A 10,731-nucleotide genomic window follows, 5' to 3' on the forward strand; every position below is an offset into this window, starting at 1 on the left:
CTTGCAGACACCCCGTGGCCACAAAATGCCTTCTGCCTCCCACCTCCTCACCCTCGCCAAGCAGAGGTGGGGTAGGGGTGCGTGCGGGGGCAGGGAGGGTCCCTGCATTAATTCTGTGTTCATCCCAGACATTCAGATGCGACTGAGGCTAAACAGATGGGACCGGAGCTGCGGGGACCAGAGGGAGCCCGGCTCAGCTTGGGCCTGGCTGCGCCTGCCTTGCCGGGACCTCCCCGGCCATGTCCCCCTTTCTTGATCTCTGAGTAGGCGACAGCTGTCAGTCTGCCTGTGGGAAGTGGGCCTGGGACTTGGTGCCCTGGAACAAGGGGTTTGGGGGTGGCCCTGTTTTGGTCTGGGGGCTCCCATACCACCCTTCCCTGCTTCCCACCCAAGACTTTGGTGCCCAGAGGTGGGTGGTGGGTGTTAAGGCCCCCGGCCCAGCCGGCAGGGAGCAGGGGGAGGCCTTGACCTCGGAGGTGAGCTGGGGGGTGCATTCCCAGAGCAGCTGTGGCCTTGCTTCTCAGCCACTGGCTCAGACCCTGCAAATCCCGTGGCCTCCGCCGTCCCCCGCCTGGGTGCCTCTGTGTCTGTGTGCCCCCCGCCCTGGTGCCGGGGGACGCCTAACCCCTGTGCTCCCTGTGCGGGGAGTCAGGACTCCCGGACTCTCTTCCTCCTGACTCACAACCTCTCTGCAGCCAAGTCTCAGTGTGCCTCAGTGTCCTTTGGCTGGAGCGCCAGAGGCCTGGGAGGGCTAGAGATAGGCACTAAGGAGGGGCCATGCCTGAACCGCCCCCCCCCCCACTCTGCCCTCCCTCAGCTGAAGGATGGAGGGACCGGCTTTCCTCTTGATCTGGAGCTGGTGGAGTTCCCAGATCAGAGCTGACTTGGTCATGAGGGACCCCAAGACTCTCACCCTCCCAAAGGGCTCGAGGACTGCCGGGGGGCAGAGTCAGATGGAGAGGTTCTGACCAGGGTCTCGGGGTGGCCCATCTCCACCCACAGAACCCTGGGTGCTCACGGGAGCCATTTGCAAAGGGCCGGTACTTCCACTAGGGCCAGGCCTGGCCTCAAGGTCACTCGGCATGTGGGTGTTTAGGTCCTCAATCCAGAGTGCAGGGGCGGGGGCGGCGGGGCCGGGCTGCTGTGGGAGGCCGCCGGCATGATGTGGGGTCCCGGGCCAGGCCAGGCGGGGGGAGGGGCTGCCTGTTTGTTGATGCTGGGCCTGGGCCGGGGCCAGGGCAAACACAGCTCCCAGCCTTTCCCGCCACCTGCCCGAGCTCCCAGCCCAGCCTGTGGTGGCCGGACAGCTGGCAGCCAGGATGTGGCTCAGAACTGCCGGCGCCTTCTCCCAGGGACCAGAGGGAATGTCCGTCTGTCCCTGCAGCCGGGTGTGGAGGGCAGCCGCCTGGAGTGGAAGCCGGGGCGGAGCTTTATGGCTCATCTCAGCCTTCAGCCCAGCCTCCCTCTCCTCCCCATCTCCGACCAAGAGCCTGCCAGGCCCTAGGCCGAACTCAGGGGCCCAGGATTGCTCGGCCCTCCTTCCAGGGTCTGGACCCCTCGCTCTTCTGCTCCCTCTTAGTCCTGTCCTGTGGGCCTCTGGGTAGACAGCCTCCTCTCGCCATGCCACCCTCCCCTGGCACACCAGCCACACACTGAGCCCAGGCCCTGTCTGCCAGCGAGGTCACTCTTCACCCCATTGGTCCTCCCCAGAGCCTAGGGTCATTCACTGACCCCTCCCACAGGACCCCTGCAGGCGCCCCCTCACACACCCCCCCCTGCTCCTCCTCCCAGTTGGCCTCTCCACCTTCACCGCCCAGCCCAGCAGGCAACCATTCCCACTTCTGCCTTCACTTCCCCAGGCCTTTGCCCTCCTGTTCCCCACCCTATCTCAATTCCTGAGCAAACTCTTACTCATCCTTCAATACCCAGATGAAGGTCACCTGTGAGAACCTCTGGCCGTTCTCGCCTGCTGTCTCCCAAGCCCAGCCTCAGGCCTCTCTCTCCAGGCGGCTGGAGGGAGGCCCCTGCAGGTGGGCAGAAAAGCTGCTGCTGGAGAAGCTGCCAGGGGACCTGTCTTGAGGAGGGGGGGCGGGGGGCCGGGGGGCCGGGCGCCTGGATGGAGGAAACAGCTCGGCCACAGGAAAACGGGAGTGTGAGCCGGGATGAGCACCCACAGGTGCAGGGCCGTGTGCTGGGCAGGACATGGGCCTGGAGTCACGCTGGGGGTTTCTGGGGCTCCATGCTCCCGGGTTCGGGACCCACGCCTACAGCTGACTACCCTTCCCGCCTGGTGCCTGGGACACTCCTCCGCGAGCATGAGGAGGGGCTGAGCTGGCACCATTCAGGGGAGGAGAGAGGGACCCTCCTCTCCAGTCAGTCCTTCCCCAGCCACAGTCCCCAGAGCTGCTGACCTCGTGTCCTCCAGTCTTGTGTGCCCTCCTCCCTCTCCCCCCCAGACCTGGCCCCAGCTTCTCTGGCCACTGAAGCGGCTTAATGAGCCCAAGTCACACGGGCCAAGCGAGTGCCGTGGGGAGGGCCCAGCCCCCAGCGGCTGCCCAATCAGATCCTGACGTCAGTGGCCTTCACCGCCCGCCAGGCTGGTCTGATCTCTGCTCAGCGCTGGCCGGTGAGTCCCGCCAGAGCCAGAGCCAGAGCTGAAGGCCGCGAGCGCCCTGGGGCACCTTGACGTCGCAGGTCGGGCCGGATGGTGGCGGCCTGGGCACCTCGGTGGACGCCCCGGCCCACATCACCGGGCGTGGCCAGCTCGGAGCCTCTGCCGGGCTGGGGGCCAGGGTGTAGTCGCACTGGGGCGCTGAGTGGGCCGCGGAGGCTGGCCAGCCACGACAGGGCATCTGAGGCCAGTATCGTCCCAGCCCTGGGACCCGGGGACAGGGGTGAGGGCCAGGCATAGGGGTGAGGTTGCATGGACGGGGATCCCTGGGGGGTCCAGCCCTTCCTGGTATTTGGGCTTCGCTCTGAACCCTGCCCAGGAAGGCTGGGGAGCTCACTCCCTTTATTCCAAGAGCAGGCGGCTCTGGGGAGACCCCACGGGCCCCCCTCCAAGCCACCACCTCCAGCTCTTCGCAGCTTCGTCTTCCTGTCCCTCGAAGTCCTGTCCCGCCTCTCCCCGCCCACCTCACTCCAGCCGCTGCGCAGGCAGAGGGGCCCGGCTGAGAGGACAGCCCCGCTCGGCCAGGCCCAAGACCCCCCCCCGGGGGCCCTCACCCACTGGCCCGAGACCCATCTTCCCCTCAGGCCTTTGAGCAGCACCGGCGTGGTGCCCACATGTGTCCTGGGCTCCCTAACCTAGTGTCCCCCCACCCCGTGCTCAGGTCCAGGCACCTTCCTCTCCCCTCTAGCGCCTCCGGCCCCCCCCCCCCCCCCCCCCCCCCGCCGCTCCAATGGCCAGCGGCCTCCTGGTTGGTGTTTCCGTGAGCACAGGCCTGGACATCAGCCCCAGCTTGCCAGGGGCGTCACGTGCACGGTGCACGGAGCCAACAGACCCGGACGCTGCCGCTGAGCCCCACTCCTGCGGATGCTGGCCCCACGGGGGAACGAGGACACGTCTTCCCCGTGGACCCCCGGCCCACTCACACTGGTCCCAGGAAACATGTGTGCCCCTGTATGTGTTTTCATCACAAATTTTAATGATTCGTTTTCTCTAGAAGCAGATTTGGAAAATATCACTGATGATCATGTTTGCATAAAAATGGGGAAAATAAAATTATACATGGTTTTAGGTGTCAGTGAAATATTTAAGCTTAAAGTAATATTTTGCATTTTTTTAAATATATTTTATTGAGTTTTTACAGAGAGGAAAGGAGAGAGATAGAGAGTTAGAAACATCGATGAGAGAGAAACATCGACCAGCTGCCTCCTGCACACTCCCCACTGGGGATGTGCCCGCAACCAAGGTACATGCCCTTGACCGGAATTGAACCTGGGACCTTTCAGTCCGCAGGCCGACGCTCTATCCACTGAGCCAAACCGGTTTCGGCAATATTTTGCATTTTAATATACCTACTGTCAAGCGAAAAAAAATATATACCGACTGTCAATTATTTCAATGCTTTTTCCAACTAAAGTTACGCGAGAAAATGAACCATTGAAAACGCATGAGCGCGTACAGGAGGGTCCCCTCTCCTTGCGCCCGGCTCCCACCTGGCGCCCGCGGCCGCCCCGGCCTCTCGGATTCGGTCTTTGTTCAGGATTCTGATATTTGGTGCACATGGGTTTTTTGCAGCCGTTTTGATTTTTTAAAATATCGCATTAACGTATGATTTGATTATTGACATTTTTGGCCCAACCCTACCTTTCGCACCAGAGGTAATGCCTCCCCCAGCCCCAGCCCAGCGACCCAGCGATGGTGCCTCGCTCCAGGGGCTTTTGAGAGCCAGCATCCTCTGCCGCCCAGGCCCCTGCTGGCAATTGGCACTTCCCCGCTGTCCCCACCCCAGGCCCCTTCCCTGCTCCTGCTCCAGGGAACTGCCCCCGCCCCCCCCTCCTGGGCCGTGTCTGCCCTGCTGTGCCCTCAAGATGCGCTTCCACCTCAAAACTCCCTCTTGATTGAAGATGGTCCCTGTGAACATTGCCCGTGGCTCCTCCCGCCCCCCCTTCCCGCCCCGCCCCAGCAAGAGGCACACGTTGGTCCCTGAGTGCCCCCTGCCATGGCAGCCAGGTGCTCCCACCTGGAAGGGACTGTCTCATGGCCGCCTGACACCAGCACCAGCACTTCATATAAACCCATTGCCGGAAGCCGGTCCATCCTTGCTGCTTGACACAGTCGCTGCAGGAAATAAACATCTGCACAGCATATGTTTCAAGGGACCTGGCATATATAGCATACTGTTCTTAATATGTTTGCTCCCCTTAGCGCTGTGTGTTTTAACCAAGGTCACCTCTCCGAGAAAGGTTGTTTCCCCAGGTAGGGATTTTTCCCTGAAGTCAGGGAGGGGATAAAACTCCTTAACTAAGTGCCAGGCGGGTAGTTAATCACTTTAACTACGAACAATCATGCTTAAGCTACATAATCTTTACTCCCTTTGCAATAGAAATTGACAGGATTAAAATCAACTGGTATAAATACGGATGTAACAAGACAATAAACACCAGAACTTGGCTGGAGATCCTGGCTGGAGATCCTGGCTAGGCTGCTGATCAACTGAACACTATCTCCGTGTCATTCCTTCTTCGCCGACTCCGTCCACACCTTTGGGGACCCCTGGACCTGCTGGGGCTGGACCCCGGCAACCCATGACTCTCGATAACTAACGCCCCCCTCGCCCCAAGAAAGGACAGCGGGCCGATGTGGAGGTTTATTGCCTAGTGCGTCTAGCTGGGGGGTGGGAGGCGAGGCCTGCGCCAGCTCGAGGGACAGCAGCTCCTGCCCTCGCCTGCAGTGAGGCCCGGCCCATGGGACCAGCAAGGGCCGGTGCTGGTGAGAAGTAGGGAGTGGAGATGAGGGGACATGAGGCTTTGTCCCTGACAGGTCAGGCATGGCGCTGTTACGCCTGCCAGGGAATGAGCCCTGAACAGAAAGGGCGAGAGAAGCTGCTGGCAGCCACCAGGGTCACCTGGTTTGCTTGTGACCCCACCTGATGGACCCTCGGGGCCTCCATCCTGTTCCAACTTCTCTGCCGGGGCTGATCGATGGAGCTGGACTCTGCCCCAGCCACCCCTCAGGACAGTTCGGCCATTGGCCACCGTGGGTGTCAACAGCACCCTCCCTCACAGACCATCCCCTTGACCGGCTGGCCGGGAGCACTGTGGGTGGGTGGGTGAGTGGGGCAGGGATCTGGTGTCCAAGGACAGAGGGTGCAGAGCTGTGGGGGAAGGGGCTAGGGGCTCCTCTGAGCCTGGCATGTGGGGAAGGGTCTAGCATGAGTCTCTCCCTGGCACCCAGGGGTTCCAGGCCTGACCCCAGTCACTAATTCATGTGCAGGAGCCGCCCGGGCCAGGGCTGGCTTCGACTTTGGACCCCTGAAGCGCCTGGGAGGGACAGTCACTGGCCGCTGGGCGGACAGGTGTCAGACTTGTCACATGGAGGTGGCAGGCTGGGCCGGGCTGGTGATCAGCAGGCTGCTGGGAGGAGGGATCCCGCCTGCCCCCTGCAGTGCCTGGAACTCTGCGAGGGAGGGCTGTTTGCGGAGCCCAGACCCACCGGGTGAGTCACGGGCCCCCTGGGGCGGGAGGGCGGCAGGAGATTGGTCAGCCGGCCACTGCTGAGTCACTGTGCTCCAGCTGCCCCAAGTCCTGCTGGCTCCTAGCTGGGGCTGGCTGCGGTGGGTCCGGCGGCCAGTGCCGCCAGGCCGTGAAGGGCAGAGCTGGTCTTGGGGGCACCTGGCTCTGGGAGGCCCGGGAGCCTCAGGGGAAGGACAGGAACTGCAAGCTAGTGGGACGCAGGGTTTGGGGTATGAGGCTGGTGGGGCCACAGGCTGGGGCCGGGGTGGCTGGGCGACAGGGTCTCGGCACATGCATGGGTTCAGGGACCTGGTCAGCACCCCAGCCCCCACATAATTGGGCTGTGGCCGAGACACCGTGCAGGTGGGTTTGGAAGCAAGGACACCTGGGGCACTGGGGCCGGGTCCCAAGAGATGAAGTGGGTGGGACTTGTGGGCCAGGGGCGGGGCCTGCGGCAGGGGGTGGAGCCTGGAAGCAGAGGGGGAGGGGAGCTGGGGGTCCGGCGGTGGAGTGGGGCTGGAGTGAGGTGGCTGGGAGTGGGGATGGGCTGGGCGTAGAGGTCAGGGGGCCCGACAGGGGACAGGGGGGAGCGCACCTCAGAAGAGGCCGCAGTCTTTGAGGTTCTCCTTGATGATGATGTCGGTGACCGCGTCGAAGACGAACTTGACGTTCTGCGTGTCGGTGGCGCACGTCATGTGGGAGTAGATCTCCTTCACGTCGCGTCGCATGTTGAGCTCCAGGAACTGCACTTTGATGTAGTTGCCCGCGTCCTCGTACGTGTTGGGCCCTGGGTGGGGGGGTGGGGGGCGCTCACTCCCAGCCCCGCTCGGTCCGCGGAGGAGCGCAGCCGCGGCGTGGGGAGGGGCGCCGCCTGGCGGCCGGGCTGGGACCTCACCGTCGTAGTCGGGGAAGCAGATGCTAAGATGCGCCTTTTTTATCTTCTCGGAAAACACGTCCTTCTTGTTGAGGAAGAGCACGATGGACGTGGTGGCGAAGTAGCGGTGGTTGCAGATGCTGTTGAACAGGTGCAGGCTCTCGTGCATGCGGTTCTGCGGAGGCGGGGCTGTCGGGCACCGGGCGCGGCCGCCCACCCCTCTGCGCGCCGAGGCTTCCGGGCGGCCTCCCCCTCCCCCACCCGCTCCGCGGGGCTGCTGGCTGCCTCCGCTCCTCCTCGGACGGCGCCGAACGCGGTCCCCTCCCACGCGGCCCCGCTGGAAACCCACCACCTCGTCGTCCTCCACCAGCACCATGTCGTAGGCGCTCAGCGCCGCGATGAAGATGATGCACGTCACGCCCTCGAAGCAGTGGATCCACTTCTTGCGCTCCGAGCGCTGCCCGCCCACGTCGAACATCCTGCGGGCGGGCGGGGCCTGAGCCCGAGCCTCGAGCCCCCTCGACATGCCCACAGGCCTCCCCTCGCCTCCCGAGGCTGGCGGGGGCGCCCCCAGACGCGGGGACCTCGCGGGCAGGGGCCCCGGAGCGCGGACGCCGGCGCGGGGGGGTACCGGAAGTTGAGGTCCTTGAAGGAGAACTGGGTCTCGATGATGCCGGTGGTCTTGACACGCGAGCGCAGCACGTCCTGTTCGGTGGGCACGTAGCCCGGGGTCACCAGGCGCTCCAGGTCGGAGAGGTAGCTGCGGAGACCCCGGTGGCTGGGTGGGTGCAGGCGCCCCGGCCCCGCGCCCCGCGCCCCGCCTCGCCCGGCGCTCACTAGCCCGCCGAGTCGTTGAGCTGGTACTCCGAGGCGCGCTCGAAGCAGGCCTGGATGCCCGCGTCCTGCCACAGCCGCTGGATGATGTCCGACATCTCCTTGGGCATCGTGCCCTCCTCGATGGTGTCCGCCATGTGCACCAGCTTCCGGGCGTCATCCTGGGGGACACAGGGGGAGGGGTCGGTCGTGACCCGGACTTGGGCCCAGGCCCGCGCCTCGAGTCCGCGGAGGCCCCGCCCAGCCCGCGCCCTGGCGCACCTGGCGCGCGGAGTCTCCGTACTGGATGTTGAGCGTGGTCATGGCGCGCACGATGGCCAGGATGGACTGCAGCGTGTTGCCGTAGATGATGGCGATGAACTCCAGGCACTCTTCCAGCGAGTACCCGTCCTGGTGGATGATCCTGCGGCCCAGGCGGGCCGGGGTCAGCGCCTCCTCGCGGTCGGGTGGGGAAGGACGGGCCCAGTGCGCGCGCCCCGCCCCACCTCACCCCACCCCACCCCCGCGGCCTCCCACGGCAGGGACACTCACTTCATCTGCTTGACAATCGTGCTCTTCCCAGACTCGCCAGCCCCTGGAAGGGAAGCCCCACCGCTGAGCCGCGCTGACCGCACCTCCCTCCTCACCCTCCCCCTCCCCACCCCTGAGGCCAGGCCGACCCAGAGCGCCCGCCAGCCCTCGGTCCCACCTGTTTCCCCCTCACTCCCAAAATAAGGCACTGACACCCTGGCAGGAAAACGATTGCAAATGTCAGGAGTGTCCGAAGAAGACTGGCGGAGGGGGACTCCCTACGACCTCCGCTGTGCGGGGGCACCTCCAAACCCCGGGCACGCAGGCTATTAGTTCGAGAGCCAAAAGAAAGCCTGGAGCGCCACCTTGTGGACATAGTTGGTACCGCAGCACGGGATTATTTGAGCCGGGTCAGCCCAGTTTCTCCCCTGGGCGAAGGTGGGGGTGTGTGTGTCTCCCTGAGGCTCAGAGGGCATTAGCGCCTTTGGGTGGGAGGGGGGACAGCTGACAGCCTCCGTAAGCCTGTTCTTGACACGGCGCTGGGCACAGTTAATGGGATTTCTGGCTTAGTCTCTGGATCCAGAGAGCCTGGGTGGAGCCTGCACCCCTCAGAACATCTCTTCCTCTGGGGAGTGGCAGAGGCCTCCAGACACTGGGTGCACCCCTTGTCCCCTCACTGCCACGGGGCCGTGGGCTCACCCATTCCCCCTGGGCCTCAGCCCCACTCCTCCCCTGTAGCTGCCCTGCAGGCCCACCTGCAGTAAAGCTCTGGGGTTGTGTGTGGCTCTAGGGCAGTGCTTCCCAGCCTCGGCTGCCATTAGAATCACCTGGGAAGCTTTTCAAAATCCTGGTTTCTGGGCCTCATCCTCCGGAATTCTGTTTCTCTGTTACTCATGTTGTGGCCCCACCCCACAACAAAGAAACAGAATTCCCGGAGGATGAGGCCCAGAAACCAGGATTTTAAAAAGCTTCCCAGGTGATTCTACTGTGCAGCCCAGGTTGAGAACCACTGCTCTAGTCTAGGTGGTTCCAGAGAAGCGGTTCTCAACCTGTGGGTCGCGACCCCTTTGGGGGTCGAACGACCCTTTCCCAGGGGTCGCCTAAGACCATCGGAAAACACATATATAATTACATATTGTTTTTGTGATTAATCACTATGCTTTAGTGATGTTCAATTTGTAGCAATGAAAATACATCCTGCATGTCAGATATTTACATGACGATTCATAACAGTAGCAAAATTACAGTGATGAAGTAGCGATGAAAATAATTTTATGGTTGGGGGTCACCACAACGTGAGGAACTGTATTAAAGGTTCGCGGCGTTAGGAGGGTTGAGAACCGCTGTTCTAGGGGCTGCCCACTCTCAGGAGGACTGAGGCCTCCTTCCCAAGGGGGCAGCCCTGCTGTGGGCTTTCCCAGGAGGCCCTGGTTCCTGAGCCCCAGCCAGAGCGAGTGTGCCCGCCGCACACCTCTGCAGGAGTGGCTAGAACACACTTCTCCGGGGCGGCTGCCTGCGGTGGGCCCTCCGGAGGGGGTTGCAGGGCATGCCCAGCCTGGGGGAGCCAGGATGCCGCCGGCCAGGGCCGGCCAGGGCCCCCACTCTGTTCCCTGCCCTGTCACAGGCTCACTCTGCTTCCCGGGAGGGAGGCCCGCCCGCCCCCAGGCCTCTGACCCGTGGCAGGGCCCCCTGGGCGCACACTCCTACCCAGAAGCAGCAGCTTCACGGTCCGGGCGTCCTTCTCGGCGTCTTCCTTCAGCTTCTTCTCTAGCTCCCGGGAGTGCTTCTCCTCGGCGCTGGCCCCAGCCCCCATGGCCCGCAGCCGGGGGGAAGCCGTCCGTGGGCTCTTCCGGATGGACGGCTCTCCAGAGCCAGGCTCAGGCCAGCCTCCGGCCTCCCGGACACCCTCTGGCCCCGGGACTGTGCCCGCAGTCGACTGGCTCCCCAGAGCTGTGCAGGCCCTGGCGGGGCTGCTTAGTGGATTTGGGTGCTGGGGGTACCCAGGAGCCAATCAGAGACAAGGACAGGTGAATGGAGCTCAGCCCCAGCCCTTCTAATCGGGCTAGCGTGGCCCCAATCCCCCAACTGCTGACTCTGCACCCCACTCCCTTCCCCACATCCTCCGGGAGACCCTGAGAGCGTCCAGCCCCTGCCTGGAGCAGGGAGACTTTCTGTGGGGTCCAGGCTCAGAAAGGGGAGCCAAGGCGTGGGGGCCATGGGGCAGGGCTGGCAGCAGGGAGTAGAGGGAGAAGCGTGCACCAGCACCTGCCCCCTGCCCAGCACTGGGCTCTGCACTCTCATTCTGTGCTCATGCCTGCTCTCGGGGAGAGCGC

General features: G+C 63.7%; 1 protein-coding gene across 1 annotated transcript; it reads right to left on the minus strand.

The window, feature by feature from the left end:
* Nucleotides 1–5,302: 5,302 nt before the first annotated feature.
* GNAT1 (G protein subunit alpha transducin 1) lies at nucleotides 5,303–10,731 on the minus strand. The gene is made up of 8 exons (XM_059664689.1): nucleotides 10,106–10,731; nucleotides 8,420–8,462; nucleotides 8,150–8,291; nucleotides 7,892–8,049; nucleotides 7,686–7,814; nucleotides 7,404–7,533; nucleotides 7,076–7,229; nucleotides 5,303–6,967 (listed from the first exon to the last, which is right to left on the minus strand). Exons 1-8 carry the CDS (start codon nucleotides 10,209–10,211, stop codon nucleotides 6,777–6,779), a joined length of 1,053 nt encoding a protein of 350 aa, XP_059520672.1. The 5' UTR covers nucleotides 10,212–10,731; the 3' UTR covers nucleotides 5,303–6,776.

The sequence above is a fragment of the Myotis daubentonii genome, chromosome 14 (genome assembly GCF_963259705.1).
Source record: "Myotis daubentonii chromosome 14, mMyoDau2.1, whole genome shotgun sequence".
Classification (NCBI taxonomy): Eukaryota; Metazoa; Chordata; class Mammalia; order Chiroptera; family Vespertilionidae; genus Myotis; species Myotis daubentonii.

Bases quoted from the DNA above. Each gene is read 5' to 3' on its own strand.
- GNAT1 (XM_059664689.1), bottom strand. From the start codon at position 10,211: ATGGGGGCTGGGGCCAGCGCCGAGGAGAAGCACTCCCGGGAGCTAGAG. The intron at 8,463-10,105 runs GTAGGAGTGTGC...CTTCCCTTCCAG, and splicing joins CGTGAAGCTGCTGCTTCTGG to GGGCTGGCGAGTCTGGGAAG. The intron at 7,230-7,403 runs GTGGGTTTCCAG...CCGCCTCCGCAG, and splicing joins TGGTGGAGGACGACGAGGTG to AACCGCATGCACGAGAGCCT.